General features: G+C 61.3%; 1 protein-coding gene across 1 annotated transcript; it reads left to right on the forward strand.

Annotated features, from left to right (window-relative positions):
* Positions 1-1,057: 1,057 nt before the first annotated feature.
* On the forward strand, positions 1,058-16,339 carry LOC134156035 (RAS guanyl-releasing protein 2-like; the record flags this gene model as incomplete). The annotated part of the gene is made up of 7 exons (XM_062603759.1): positions 1,058-1,176; positions 1,283-1,456; positions 4,231-4,347; positions 8,482-8,754; positions 11,806-11,883; positions 14,785-14,898; positions 16,121-16,339. Coding segments are annotated over 7 exons (1,094 nt in total), but the record flags the coding sequence as incomplete, so codon positions are not given.
* Positions 16,340-16,568: the final 229 nt, after the last annotated feature.

Genomic DNA, 16,568 nt, shown 5'->3' on the forward strand with positions numbered 1-16,568 from the left:
GAGGCGCTGGATGGTGAGGATGACGATGATGATGATGATGATGGTGACGATGATGATGAAGGTAATGGTGATGAAGGTGATGATGATGAAGGTGAAGGTGATGATGATGCTGCTGCTGATGATGGTGATGATGAAGGTGGTGATGGTGATGATGATGATGGTGATGATGGTGATGATGATGGTGATGATGATGATGGTGGTGATGATGATGATGGTGGTGATGATGATGTTGAAGGTGATGATGATGGTGATGATGATGATGGTGGTGATGATGATGATGGTGGTGATGATGATGTTGAAGGTGATGATGATGGTGATGATGATGATGGTGGTGATGATGATGATGGTGGTGATGATGAAGGTGATGATGATGGTGATGAAGGTGATGATGGTGATGATGATGATGGTGGTGATGGTGATGATGATGATGATGGTGATGATGAAGGTGGTGATGGTGATGATGATGGTGATGGTGATGATGATGATGATGAAGGTGATGAAGGTGATGATGATGATGATGATTATGAAGGTGATGATGATGGTGATGATGGTGAAGGTGGTGATGATGATGATGATGAAGGTGATGAAGGTGATGATGATGGTGATGGTGATGATGGTGATGGTGATGATGATGATGATGATGAAGGTGATGATGATAATGATGATGATGATGATGATGATGATGAAGGGGATGATGATGACGATGATGATGATGATGGTGATGATGATGGTGATGATGATGATGATGATGATGATGGTGATGATGAAGGTGATGATGATGATGATGATGATGATGACGATAATGACGATGATGATGCTGCTGATGATGAAGGTGATGGTGATGATGAAGGTGATGGTGATGATGAAGGTTATGATGGTGATGATGATGATGGTGATGATGATGATGATGATGACGGTGATGATGATGATGATGATGATGATGATGATGCTGATGAAGATGATGATGATGATGATGATGATGCTGATGAAGGTGATGGTGATGATGATGATGGTGATGATGATGATGATGATGATGATGAAGGTGCCGGTGATGCAGGTGCCGGCGCCGCCCAGCCTGGGCCCCACAAGCGCTCGCTGCTGCTGGAGCAGTTGCCCCCCCCCGCGCTGGCCGCGCTCTTCACGAGGCTGGAGCAGCGCAACCTCAACCGCGTCCGCGTGAGCGCGCACGACCCCTCCCCCCCTCCCCCATCCCCCCCCTCCCCCTCCCCCCATGGCGATGTGGGGGTGGGGGTGGGGGGGTCCTGACCCCGCTCCCCCGCAGCTTCGGGACCTCCGCAGCTTCTCGCGGCTCGGGGGCGCCGGGGGCAGTGCCGCGCTCCGCCGCGTGGTGGCGCTCAGCAACGCCCAGGCCCGCTGGGCGCAGCTCCTCGTGCTCGGCCCCACCGCGGCCCCACAGAGAGCCCGAGCCATGGCCCGGCTCCTGCAGCTCGGGCAGGTGAACCGAGGGAGCGGACCCATAGGGAGCTGACCCATAGACCTGACCCATAGAGCTGACCCATAGAGCTGACCCATAGAGCTGACCCATAGGGAGCTGACCCATAGGGAGCTGATCCATAGGGAGCTGACCCATAGGGAGCTGACCCATAGGGAGCTGACCCATAGAGCTGACCCATAGGGAGCTGACCCATAGGGAGCTGACCCATAGAGAGCTGATCCATAGGGAGCTGACCCATAGAGCTGACCCATAGGGAGCGGACCCATAGAGAGCTGACCCATAGAGCTGACCCATAGAGAGCTGATACATAGGGAGCTGACCCATAGGGAGCTGACCCATAGAGCTGATTCATAGGGACCTGACCCATAGAGAGCTGACCCATAGAGCTGACCCATAGAGAGCTGATACATAGGGAGCTGACCCATAGGGAGCTGACCCATAGAGCTGATTCATAGGGACCTGACCCATAGAGAGCTGACACATAGGGAGCTGACCCATAGGGAGCTGACCCATAGGGAGCTGACCCATAGGGAGCTGATCCATAGGGAGCTGACCCATAGGGAGCTGACCCATAGGGAGCTGACCCATAGAGAGCTGACCCATAGAACTGACACATAGGGAGCTGACCCATAGGGAGCTGACCCATAGGGAGCTGACCCATAGAGCTGACCCATAGGGAGCTGACCCATAGAGAGCTGACCCATAGGGAGCTGACCCATAGGGAGCTGACCCATAGGGAGCTGACACATAGGGAGCTGACCCATAGAGCTGACCCATAGAGAGCTGATACTTAGAGAGCTGACCCATAGAGCTGACCCATAGAGCTGACCCATAGGGAGCTGATCCATAGAGAGCTGACCCACAGAGCTGACCCATAGGGAGCTGACCCATGGGGAGCTGATCCATAGAGCTGACCCATAGGGAGCTGACCCATAGAGCTGACCCATAGGGAGCTGACCCACAGAGCTGACCCATAGAGAGCTGACCCATAGAGCTGACCCATAGGGAGCTGAACCATAGAGCTGACCCACAGGGAGCTGACCCATAGAGCTGACCCATAGAGCTGACCCATAGGGAGCTGAACCATAGAGCTGACCCATAGGGAGGTGACCCATAGAGAGCTGACCCATAGAGCTGACCCATAGGGAGCTGAACCATAGAGAGCTGACCCATAGAGCTGACCCATAGGGAGCTGAACCATAGAGCTGACCCACAGGGAGCTGACCCATAGAGCTGACCCATAGAGCTGACCCATAGGGAGCTGAACCATAGAGCTGACCCATAGGGAGGTGACCCATAGAGAGACCTGACCCATAGAGAGGTGACCCATAGAGAGCTGATCCATATGGACCTGACCCATAGAGAGACCTGACCCATAGAGAGCTGACCCACAGGGAGCTGACCCATAGGGAGCTGACCCATAGAGCTGACCCATAGAACTGACCCATAGGGAGCTGACCCATAGGGAGCTGATCCATAGGGAGCTGACCCATAGGGAGGTGACCCATAGAGCTGACCCATAGGGAGGTGACCCATAGAGCTGACCCATAGGGAGCTGACCCATAGGGAGCTGACCCATAGAGCTGACCCATAGAGCTGACCCATAGGGAGCTGACCATGGGGAGCGGACCCATAGGGAGCTGACCCATAGAGCTGACCCATGGGGAGCTGACCCATAGAGCTGACCCATAGGGAGCTGACCCACAGAGAGCTGACCCATAGGGAGGTGACCCATAGGGAGCTGACCCATAGGGAGCTGACCCACAGGGAGCTGACCCATAGAGACCTGACCCATAGAGAGACCTGACCCATGGATACAGAGACCTGACCCATAGAGACCTGACCCATAGAGACCTGACCCATAGTCTGGCCCCATGAGAGAGAGGCCTGCCCATAGAGAGACCTGACTCAGAAACCTGGCCCCTAGAGAGACCTGCCCCATAGATAGAGAGACCGACCTCATAGACGTGCCCCAGAGACCTGCCCCAGAGACTTGCCCTGTACAGACAGACCCGACCCATAGATACACAGCCCTGCCCTATAACCCTGCCCCCCGGCAAGCCCCACAGCCCTCCAGCCCTGCCCCACAGCAATAGCCCTACCCCATAGCAGTACCCTGGCCCCCAGCCCTGCCCCATAGCGGTGATCCCTGCCCCATAGAAGTGACCCTTGCCCCATAGCGGTGACCCCCCCTTCCCCATAGCGGTGATCCCTGCCCCATAGAAGTGACCCTTGCCCCATAGCGGTGACCCCCCCTGCCCCATAGCGGTGACCCCAGCCCCATAGCGGAGACCCCCCTGCCCCACAGCGGTGACCCCTGCCCCATAGCAGTGACCCCTGCCCCATAGCGGTGACCCCTGCCCCATAGCAGTGACTCCCCCAGCCCCATAGCGGTGACCCCCCTGCCCCATAGCGGTGACCCCAGCCCCATAGCAGTGACCCCAGCCCCATAGCAGTGACCCCTGCCCCATAGCGGTGACCCCTGCCCCATAGCAGTGACCCCTGCCCCATAGCAGTGACCCCAGCCCCATAGCGGTGACCCCAGCCCCATAGCAGTGACCCCTGCCCCATAGCAGTGACCCCTGCCCCATAGCGGTGACCCCTGCCCCATAGCGGTCCCCCCCTGCCCCATAGCAGTGACCCCAGCCCCATAGCAGTGACCCCAGCCCCATAGCGATGACCCCAGCCCCATAGCGGTGACCCCTGCCCCATAGCGGTGACCCCTGCCCCATAGCGGTGACCCCTGCCCCATAGCGGTGCCCCCTGCCCCCCAGAGCCTGCTGGAGCTGCGGAACTTCAATTCGCTGCTGGCCGTGGTGGGGGGGCTGGGCCACGGCTCCATCACCCGCCTGAGGCAGACCCTGGCGCTGCTGCCCCCCCCCGTCACAGAGGTGGGGCCGGGGGCACTTGGGGGGCACATGGGGGACAATTGGGGGGCAATTGGGGGCACATGGGGGGCACTTGGGGGGCACATGGGGGGCACTTGGGGGGCACATGGGGGACAATTGGGGGGCACATGGGGGGCACATGGGGGGCACATGGGGGGCACTTGGGGGCACATGGGGGGCAATTGGGGGGCACTTGGGGGGCATTTGGGGGGCACTTGGGGGGCAATTGGGGCGCATGGGGGCACTTGGGGGGCAATGAGGGCACTTGGGGGGCAATGGGGGCCCTTGGGGGGCACTTGGGGGGCACTTGGGGGGCACTTGGGGGGCACTTGGGGGTCAATGGGGGGCACTTGGGGGGCAATGGGGGGCACTTGGGGGGCACTTGGGGGTCAGTGGGGGGCACTTGGGGGTACTTGGAGGCGCTTGGGGGTCACTTGGGGGGCAATTGGGGAGCACTTGGGGTCACTTGGGGGGCAATTGGGGGGCACTTGGGGGCACTTGGGGGGCACTTGGGGGGCACTTGGGGGGCAGGAGGCGCTTGGGAGGTACTTGAGACGCACTTGGGGTCAGGGCACTTGGGGGGCACTTGGGGGGCAATTGGGGGGCACTTGGGGGCACATGGGGGGCACATGGGGGGCACATGGGGGGCACATGGGGGACACATGGGGGGGACAATTGGGGGGCACATGGGGGGCACATGGGGGGCACATGGGGGGCACATGGGGGGACACATGGGGGCAATTGGGGGCACTTCGGGGGCACTTCGGGGTCACACGGGGACTATTTGGGGTACATGGGGGGCACATGGGGCCATTTCGGAGGCACTTTGGGGGCACATGGAGGGCACATGGGGGCACTTTGGGGGGCACTTTGGGGGTACTTCAGGGGCACTTGGGGGGCACTGAGGGGTACTTGGGGGGCACTTGGGGGGCACATGAGGGGGCACATGGGGGGCACATGTTGGGCAATTGGGGGCACATGGAGGGAAACTGGGGGCACATGGGGGGCAATTGGGGGGCACATGGGGGCACATATGGGAAACATGAGGGCACATCGGGGGACATGGGGGCACATGGAGGGCAATTGGGGGGCAATTGGGGGCACATGGGAGAGCATATGGGGGCAATTGGGGGTAATTTGGGGCACTTGGGGGGCACATGGGGGCACATATGGGGAACATGAGGGTACATGGGGGGACATGGAGGGCAATTGGGGGGCAATTGGGGGGCACATGGGGGGGCAAATAGGGGCACATGGGGGCACATGGGGGGCAATTGGGGGCACTTGGGGGGCACATGGGGGGGCACATGGGGGCTATTTGGGGTACATGGGGGGCACATGGGGGACAATTGGGGGCACATGGGGACACATGGGGGGCACAAGGGGCTATTTGGGGCACTTGGGGGGCACATGGGGGGATCTTGGGGGGCCCTGAGGGGTACCGGGGGTCTTGGGGGGGTCCTGGGGGTAAAGCCCCCCCGGCTCTGCTCTGCTCTAAACCCCCCCCCCTCCTTGTGTTCCCTCTGTGCCCCCCCCCCCCGGCCCCCAATATCCCATTGCACCCCCACCCCCCATTAACCCTGTGTCCCCCCCACACCCCATCCCCTGTGCCCCCCACACCCCCCATACCCCCCATATCCCATTGCACCCCCACACCCCCATTAACCCCGTGTCCCCCCCACACCCCATCCCCTGTGCCCCCCACACCCCCCATACCCCCCATATCCCATTGCACCCCCCCATTAACCCTCTGTCCCCCCCACACCCCCATCCCCTGAACCCCTTCACCCCCATACCCCCGTACCCCCAAACACCCCCATTCCCTGTACCCCATCCACCCCCCATACACCCCATATCCCATTGCACACCCACACCCCATCCCCTGTGCCCCCCACACCCCCCATACACCCCATATCCCATTGCACCCCCACACCCCCATCCCCTGCACCCCCCACACCCCCACACCCTGTACCCCCTACACCCCCCCACCCCCCATATCCCATTGCACCCCCATTCCCCCCATTAACCCCGTGTCCCCCCCACACCCCCATCCCCTGTACCCCCTGCACCCCCCATACACCCCATATCCCATTGCACCCCCACACCCCATCCCCTGCACCCCCCACACCCCCATCCCCTGTACCCCATCCACCCCCATACCCCCATTAACCCTGTACCCCCTGCACCCCCATACCCCCCATATCGGATTGCACCCCCCCATTAACCCTGTGTCCCCCCCACACCCCCATTCCCTGTCCCCCCTGCACCCCCATACCCCCGTGCCCCATCCACCCCCATACCCCCATTAACCCTGTACCCCCTGCACCCCCATACCCCCCATATCGGATTGCACCCCCCCATTAACCCTGTGTCCCCCCCACACCCCCATCCCCTGTCCCCCCCGCACCCCCATACCCCCGTACCCCATCCACCCCCATACCCCCATTAACCCGACGTCCCCCCTATACCCCCCATGCCCCCTATACCTCCCACCCCCCCCACATCCCCCCCATACCCCCACATCCCCCTGTACCCCCATCCCCCCTACAACTTCCCATGAACCAATGCTGCCCTGGCCCCCCAATACCCCCCATTACCCCGTATCCCTCCTATACCTCCCATACCCCCTATCCCCTTTGACCCCCTATGTCCCCCCATACCCTCTGTACCCCCATATCCCCCCATTACCCCTATGACCCCCATACCACCATCACCCATTACTCCCGGTACCCCCATTACCCCTGTTAAACCTGTTGCCCCTATATCCCCCCATTACCCCTATGACCCCCCATACCCCCATCACCCATTACCCCCATTAAACCTGTTACCCCTATGACCCCCATACCCCCATTACCCCCATTCCCCCCGTTACCCCTCTGACACTCCTATACCCCCATACCCCATTACCCCCCATACTCCTGTTACCCCTATGTCCCCCCGTTACCCTCATTACCCCTATGTCCCCCCATACCCCTGTTCCCCCCATACCCCTGTTCCCCCCATACCCCCGTTACCCCCCATACCCCCGTTATTCCCCATTACCCCCATTCCCCCCCATACCCCCTTCCCCTATGACCCCCCATATCCCCCCATTATCCCCGTTCCCCCCTATCCCCCCGTTCCCCCCATACCCCCATTCGCCCCCATTCCCCCCATATCCCCCCTTTCCCCCGTTCCCCCCCATTCCCCCATATCCCCCCTACCCCCCATTCCCCCCCATATCCCCCCATCCCCCCATCCCCCACATCCCCCCATATCCCCCCCATATCATCCCCCCATTCCCCCCCATATCCCCCGTTCCCCCCCGTTACCCCCTTCCCCCTATGACCCCCCATTACCCCCGTTCCCCTCCATACCCCCATACCCCCCATACCCCCGTTGCCCCCCATACCCCCGTTCCCCCCATATCCCCCCATTCCCCCCCTCCCCCCGTTCCCCCCATATCCCCCCGTTCCCCCCATTACCCCTGTTCCCCCCATACCCCCATTCCCCCCATACCCCCATTACCCCCGTTCCCCCATATACCCCCGTTACCCCCCATTACCCCCCGTTCCCCCCATACCCCCATTACCCCCGTTCCCCCCATTCCCCCATATCCCCCCATTCCGCCCCGTTCCCCCCATACCCCCATTACCCCCCATATCCCCCCGTTCCCCCCGTTACCCCCGTTCCCCCTATGACACCCCATATCCCCGTTCCCCCCATACCCCCATTCCCCCATATCCCCCCATTACCCCCATTCCCCCCCATACCCCCGTTCCCCCCCATTCCCCCCCGTTCCCGCCCATACCCCCATTCCCCCCCATACCCCCATTCCCCCATACTCCCGTTCCCCCCCATTATCCCCCTTCCCCCCCATACCCCCGTCCCCCCATATCCCCCCGTTCCCCCATATCCCCCCATTACCCCCATTCCCCCCCATACCCCCGTTCCCTCCATTCCCCCCCGTTCCCCCCCATACCCCCATTCCCCCTATACCCCCGTTCCCCCCCATTACACCCATTCCCCCCCATTATCCCCATTCCCCCCATATCCCCCCTTTCCCCCATATCACCACATTACCCCCATATCCCCCCATACCCCCATATCCCCCCCATTCCCCCCCATATCCCCCCTATCCCCCCGTTCCCCCCCCAGCTGTGGTCGCGCCTGGCCGAGGCCGTGGGCGCTGGGGGCAATTACCGGCGGTACCGGGCGCTGCTGGCGGCGGGGGCGGCCGTGCCCGCTCTGGGGGTTCACCTCCGGGACCTGGTGTCGCTGGAGGCGGCGCTGCCGGACTGGGCCGGGCCCGGGCGCCCGCACCCGCACAAGCTGCGGCAGCGCTTCGGCATCCTGCGGGAGATGCGCGGGGCGGCACCGCCGTTGGGACCGCTACCGGCACCGCACCGGCACCTCCTGCGGCTCCTGCGGGTGAGGGAACGCAGCGACCACGGCTGGAGGCAATGGGAGGCAATGGGAGTCAATGGGAGGCAATGGGAGGCAACGGGAGGCAATGGGAGGCAATGGGAGCCAATGGGAGCCAATGGGAGGCAATGGGAGTCAATGGGAGGCAATGGGGTCAATGGGAGCCAATGGGAGGCAATGGGAGTCAATGGGAGGCAATGGGAGTCAATGGGAGTCAATGGGAGGCAATGGGAGGCAATGGGAGGCAATGGGAGTCAATGGGAGGCAATGGGAGCCAATGGGAGGCAATAGGAGCCAATGGGAGTCAATGGGAGGCAATGGGAGGCAATGGGAGCCAATGGGAGCCAATGGGAGGCAATGGGAGTCAATGGGAGGCAATGGGAGGCAATGGGAGGCAATGGGAGGCAATGGGAGTCAATGGGAGGCAATGGGAGCCAATGGGAGGCAATGGGAGCCAATGGGAGTCAATGGGAGGCAATGGGAGCCAATGGGAGGCAATGGGAGGCAATGGGAGTCAATGGGAACCAATGGGAGTCAATGGGAGTCAATGGGAGCCAATGGGAGTCAATGGGAGTCAATGGGAGTCAATGGGAGGCAATGGGAGTCAACGGGAGGCAACGGGCACCAATGGGAGTCAATGGGAGTCAATGGGAGCCAATGGGAGCCAATGGGAGTCAAAGGGAGCCAATGGGCAACAATGGGAGCCAATGGGAAACAATGGGAGTCAATGGGAGTCAATGGGAGGCAATGGGCACCGATGGGCAACAATGGGAGTCAATGGGAGTCAATGGGAGGCAATGGGAGGCAATGGGAGTCAATGGGAGGCAATGGGAGTCAATGGGAGGCAATGGGAGGCAATGGGAGGCAATGGGAGGCAATGGGGAGGCAATGGGCACCGATGGGCAACAATGGGAGTCAATGGGAGGCAATGGGAGGCAATGGGAGGCAATGGGAGTCAATGGGAGGCAATGGGGAGGCAATGGGCACCGATGGGCAACAATGGGAGGCAATGGGAGGCAATGGGAGGCAATGGGAGCCAATGGGAGGCAATGGGAACCAATGGGAGTCAATGGGCAACGATGGGCAACAATGGGAGCCAATGGGCACCAATGGGAGTCAATGGGAACCAATGGGAGTCAATGGGCAACGATGGGCAACAGTGGGAGCCAATGGGCACCAATGGGAGCCAATGGGCACCAATGGGAGTCAATGGGAACCAATGGGAGTCAATGGGAGCCAATGGGCACCAATGGGAGTCAATGGGCAACAATGGGCAACAATGGGAGCCAATGAGAAAGAATGGGAGCCAATGGGTAACAATGGGAGCCAATGGGCACCAATGGGATTCAATGGGAACCAATGGGAGTCAATGGGCACCAATGGGAGTCAATGGGAGCCAATGGGAGTCAATGGGCACCAATGGGCAACGATGGGAGCCAATGGGCAACGATCAATGGGAAACAATGGGAGCCAATGGGAGCCAATGGGAGTCAGTGGGCACCAATGGGCAACAATGGGCAACAATGGGCAACAATGAGAGCCAATGGGCAATAATGGGCAACAATGGGAGCCAATGGGCAATAATGGGCAACAATGGGAGCCAATGGGAGCCAATGGGCACCGACGGGCAACAATGGGAGCCAATGGGAGCCAATGGGCAACAATGGGCAACAGTGGGAGCCAATGGGCAACAGTGGGAGCCAATGGGCAACCATGGGAGCCAACGGGCAATAATGGGAGCCGACGGGAAATAATGGGCAACAATGGGAGCCAATGGGCAACGATGGGCAACAATGGGAGCCAATGGGAGCCAATGGGCAACAATGGGAGCCAATGGGCACCAACGGGCAACAATGGAAGCCAATGGTCAATAATGGGCACCAATGGGCACCGGCGGGCAACAATGGGAGCCAATGGGCAACAATGGGAGCCAATGGGCAACAATGGGAGCCAATGGGCAACAATGGGAGCCAATGGGCAATAATGGGCACCAATGGGCACCGGCGGGCAACAATGGGAGCCAATGGGCAATAATGGGAGCCAATGGGAGCCAATGGGCAACAATGGGCAACAATGGGAGCCAATGGGTACCAACGAGCACTGACGGGCAACAATGGGCACCAATGGCAGCCAATGGGAGCCAATGGGCACCAATGGGCACTGACGGGAGCCAATGAGAGCCAATGGGCACCAATAGGCATACATAGATCCAAATGGGCACCAATGGGCATAGATCCAAATGGGCACCAATGGGCGCCAATGGGCAGCAGCGGGAGCCAATGGGCACCAATGGATTCCAATGGGCACCAATGGGCATACATAGATCCAAATGGGCACCCATGGGAGCCAATGGGCACCGGTGGGAGCCAATGGGCACCAATGGGAGTCAATGGGCAACAATAGATCCCAATGGGACCCAATGGGCACCAATGGATCCCAGTGCACCCCAATGGGCACCAATGGGAGGCAATGGGCAACAATGGATCCCAATGGATCCCAATGGGCACCAGTGGATCCCAGTGCACCCCAATGGGCACAAATGGGAGCCAATGGGCAACAATGGATCCCAATGGAACACAATGGGCACCAGTGGATCCCAGTGCACCCCAATGGGCACCAATGGGAGGCAATGGGCACAAATGGGAGCCAATGGACAACAATGGCAGCCAACAGGAGCCAATGGGCACCAGTGGATCCCAGTGCACCCCAAAGGGCACCAATGGGAGCCAATGGACAACAATGGCAGCCAACAGGAGCCAATGGGCACCAGTGGATCCCAGTGCCCCCCAATGGGCACAAATGGGAGCCAATGGGCAACCATGGATCCCAATGGATCCCAATGGACACCAGTGGATCCCATTGCACCCCAGTGGACCCCAATGGGTCCCAGTGTACACCGATGTATCCCCCAATGCACCCCCAAACACCCCCTGAAACCCCAACTCCCCAATGCACCCCAAACCCGACCCCCTCACGGCTGCTGCAGGGAAGGGTCCCGAGCACCCCCTGCACCCCCCAACCCCCCCGATCCCCTCTGAGCCCCACATCTCCCCCCAGGTGTCCCTGGCGCTGGGGCCCACGGAGGCGCAGCTCTATGAGCTCTCACTGCAGCGCGAGCCCCGCACGAGCACCAGCGTGAGTGTGACAGGAGAGTGGGTGTGAGTGTGACAGGAGAGTGGGTGTGACACGGGAGTGAGTGTGACACGTGTGAGTGTGACACGTGTGAGTGTGACGTGTGAGTGTGACACGTGTGAGTGTGACACGTGTGAGTGTGACATGGGGTGTGTGTGACACGGATGTGAGTGTGACATGGGGTGTGTGTGACACGTGTGAGTGTGACACGTGTGAGTGTGACACGTGTGTGGTGTGTGTGACATGGTGTGGGTGTGACATGGATGTGTGTGACACGTGTGTGTGTGACACGTGTGAGTGTGACACGGTGTGCCCTGGGGTGAGTGTGACACGTGTGACACGTGTGTGACACGTGTGACACGTGTGTGACACGTGTGAGTGTGACACGTGTGAGTGTGACACGTGTGTGACATGGGGTGAGTGTGACACGTGTGAGTGTGACACGTGTGTGACACGTGTGAGTGTGACACGTGTGAGTGTGACACGTGTGTGACACGTGTGAGTGTGACACGTGTGAGTGTGACACGTGTGTGACACGTGTGACTGTGACACGTGTGAGTGTGACACGTGTGAGTGTGACGTGTGAGTGTGACACGTGTGAGTGTGACACGGGGTGTGACACGTGTGAGTGTGACATGGGGTGAGTGTGACACGGGGTGAGTGTGACATGGAGTGTGACACGGGGTGAGTGTGACACGCGTGAGTGTGACACGTGTTAGTGTGACATGCGTGAGTGTGACATGGGGTGTGTGTGACACGTGTGAGTGTGACATGTGTGAGTGTGACGTGTGTGTGACATGGGGTGTGTGTGACATGTGTGAGTGTGACAGGAGAGTGGGTGTGACACGTGTGAGTGTGACACGGGGTGAGTGTGACACGGGGCGAGTGTGACACGTGTGAGTGTGACATGGGGTGAGTGTGACATGTGTGTGTGTGACACGTGTGAGTGTGACATGGATGTGAGTGTGACATGGATGTGAGTGTGACATGGGGTGAGTGTGACACGGGGTGAGTGTGACACGTGTGAGTGTGACACGGGGTGAGTGTGACAGGAGAGTGGGTGTGACACGTGTGAGTGTGACACGTGTGAGTGTGACAGGAGAGTGATTGTGACACGTGTGAGTGTGACACGTGTGAGTGTGACACGTGTGAGTGTGACAGGAGAGTGGGTGTGACACGTGTGAGTGTGACACGTGTGAGTGTGACAGGAGAGTGATTGTGACACGTGTGAGTGTGACACGTGTGAGTGTGACACGTGTGAGTGTGACAGGAGAGTGATTGTGACACGGATGTGAGTGTGACACGGGGTGAGTGTGGCACGGGGTGAGTGTGACACGGATGTGGGTGTGACACGGGGTGAGTGTGACACAGATGTGAGTGTGACACGTGTGAGTGTGACACGTGTGAGTGTGACACAGGGTGAGTGTGACACGGGGTGAGTGTGACACGGGGTGAGTGTGACACGGGATGAGGTGACACGGATGTGAGTGTGACACAGGATGAGTGTGACATGGGGTGAGTGTGACACGTGTGAGTGTGACACGTGTGTGTGTGACACGTGTGAGTGTGACAGGAGAGTGGGTGTGACATGGGGTGAGTGTGAGACGTGTGAGTGTGACACGTGTGAGTGTGACAGGAGAGTGATTGTGACACGTGTGAGTGTGACACGTGTGAGTGTGACAGGAGAGTGATTGTGACACGTGTGAGTGCGACACGTGTGAGTGTGACACGTGTGAGTGTGACACGTGTGTGACACGTGTGAGTGTGACATGGGGTGAGTGTGACATGGGGTGAGTGTGACACGTGTGAGTGTGACACGGATGTGAGTGTGACACAGATGTGAGTGTGACACGTGTGAGTGTGACATGGGGTGAGTGTGACACGGGGTGAGTGTGACACGTGTGAGTGTGACACGGGGTGAGTGTGACACGTGTGTGACATGGGGTGAGTGTGACACGTGTGTGACATGGGGTGAGTGTGACACGTGTGTGTGTGACACGGGTGAGTGTGACATGGGGTGAGTGTGACACGTGTGTGTGTGACACGGGGTGACTGTGACATGGGGTGTGTGTGACACGTGTGAGTGTGACATGGGGTGAGTGTGACACGTGTGAGTGTGACATGGGGTGGGTGTGACACGGGATGAGTGTGACACAGATGTGAGTGTGACACGTGTGAGTGTGACACGTGTGAGTGTGACACGGATGTGAGTGTGACACGTGTGAGTGTGACAGGAGAGTGAGTGAGTGTGACAGGAGTGAGTGTGACACGTGTGTGTGTGACATGAACATGAGTGTGACAGGAGAGTGAGTGTGACACGGATGTGAGTGTGACACGTGTGAGTGTGACACGTGTGAGTGTGACACGTGTGAGTGTGACACGGATGTGAGTGTGACACGGGGTGAGTGTGACACGTGTGAGTGTGACACGGATGTGAGTGTGACACGGATGTGAGTGTGACACGGGGTGAGTGTGACACGGGGTGAGTGTGACACGGGGTGAGTGTGACACGTGTGAGTGTGACACGGGATGAGTGTGACACGTGTGAGTGTGACATGAACATGAGTGTGACACGGGGTGAGTGTGACACAGATGTGAGTGTGACACGTGTGAGTGCGACACGGGGTGAGTGTGCAATGGGGGGAAGCGCGTGTGCAACGCAGTGGCTGTGTACCAGCGGGGTCTCTGTGTGCGTGCAAGCAGCAGAGTCCACCCCGGGGGGGGGGGGGGGGCCGGGGGGGGGCACGGGGGGTTAATGGGGGTTAGCGGGGGGGCAATGGGGGTTAATGGGGGGTTAGCGGGGGGGCACTGGGGATTAATGGGGGTTAGCGGGGGGGCAATGGGGATTAATGGGGGTCCAGAGCCCCCCCCCCCCCCACCCCCTTCCCCCCCCCCCCCCCCCAGGCGGGGCCCCCCCTGTCTCTGCCCCCCGCTGTCCCCATGGACGAGTGGCTCCTGCCCGACCCCCCCCGGCCGGACCCGGCCCGGCTGCGGCCGCCGCTCGAGCGGCTCGTGGGGGTGGGGGGGGGCTTTTTGGGGGGGGGGGGGGGGTCTGGGGGACCGGGCGGGGGGGAGGGGATCAGGGGTCCCAGGGGGGTGATGGTGTCCGGGGAGGGAGGAGCTGGGGGTCCCAGGGGGGGTTCAAGGGTACTTGGGGGGGGGGTGGTGCTGGGGGGCGGGGTTGGGGGTCCCGAGGGGGTTGGGGGGTCCTGCTCTGAGGGGGGGGGGGTTCTGGGGGGGTGTGTTGGGGTGCGGGTTTGGGGGTCCCAGGGGGTGTTCAAGGGTACTTGGGGGGGGGGTGGGGTTGGGGGGCGGGGTTGGGGGGCCCGGGGGGGGTTGGGGGGTCCCAATCTGAGGGGGGCGTCCTAAGGGGGGGGTCAGGGGTTCCGGGAGGGGGGGGGCTCTGAGGGGGGGTCCGGGGGGGGGTTGGCGTTGGGGGGCGGGTTTGGGGGCCCGGGGGGGGGGTTGGGGGGTCCCGATCTGAGGGGGGCGTCCTAAGGTGGGGGGTCAGGGGTTCCGGGAGGGGGGGGGGATCCTGCTCTGACGGGGGGGGTCCTAAGGTGGGGGTCAGGGGTCCCGGGGGGGGGGCTCTGAGGGGGGGTCCGGGGGCGGGATGGTGTTGGGGGGCGGGTTTGGGGCTCCTGCTCTGAGGGGGGGTCCTAAGGGGGAGGTCAGGGGTCCCGGGGGGGGGGGTGTCTGCTCTGAGGGGGGGTCCTGGCGGGGGTGGTGGTATTGGGGGGCGGGTTTGGGGGTCCCGTGGGGCGGGGTTTGGGGGGTCCCGCTCTGAGGGGGGGGGTCCTAAGGTGGGGGTCAGGAGTTCCGGGGGGGGGGGCCGCTGAGGGGGGGTCCGGGGGGGGGTCCCGTTGGGGGGGGGTTGGGGGGCCCGGGGGGGGGGTTGGGGGGGTCCCGATCTGAGGGGGGCGTTGGTGGGGGGGGTCAGGGGTTCCGGGAGGGGGGGGGATCCTGTTCTGGGGGGGGGGGGGTCCAAGGTGGGGGCTTTGGGGGGTCCTGCTCTGAGTGGTGGTGTTGGGGGGCTTGGTGTTGGGGGGGCGGGTTTGGGGGTCCCGGGGGGCGGGGTTTGGGGGGTCCCGCTCTGAGGGGGGGGGGGGGCTAAGGGGGGGGTCAGGGGTCCCGGGGGGGGGGGATCCTGCTCTGAGAGGGGGGGGGCTAAGGGGGGGGTCAGGGGTTCGGGGCGGGGGGGGGCGGGGGTCCTGCTCTGAGGGGGGGTCCCCGTTTCCAGGGCATCTTCCGGGACTTCGACGTGGACGGGGACGGGCGAATCTCGCAGGAGGAGTTCGCGATCGTGGGGCAGAGCTTCCCGCAGCTGCGGATCTGGGGGGAGCTGGACACGGACGGGTGCGGACCCCCCAAAGGGACCCCCCGAAAGGACCCCCCAAAGGGAACCCCAAAGGGACCCCTCAAAGGGAACCCCTTAAAGGGACCCCCCCAAAGGAACCCTGCAATGGATCCCCCCAAAGGGACCCCCCCGAAGGGACCCCCCAAAGGGACCCCCTTAAAGGGACCCCCCCAAAGGGAACCCCAAAGGGACTCCTCAAAGGGAACCCTCCGAAGGGACCCCCCGAAGGGAACCCCCAAAGGGACCCCCCAAAGGGACATCCCCAAAGGAACCCCCCAAAGGATGCCCCCAGTACCACCCCCCCAAAAGGGTCCCCCCCAAGGGACCTCCC

This window comes from Pezoporus occidentalis, unplaced genomic scaffold (assembly GCF_034315485.1).
Source record: "Pezoporus occidentalis ecotype Australia unplaced genomic scaffold, CSIRO_AGI_Poc_V1 ctg1181, whole genome shotgun sequence".
Classification (NCBI taxonomy): domain Eukaryota; kingdom Metazoa; phylum Chordata; class Aves; order Psittaciformes; family Psittacidae; genus Pezoporus; species Pezoporus occidentalis.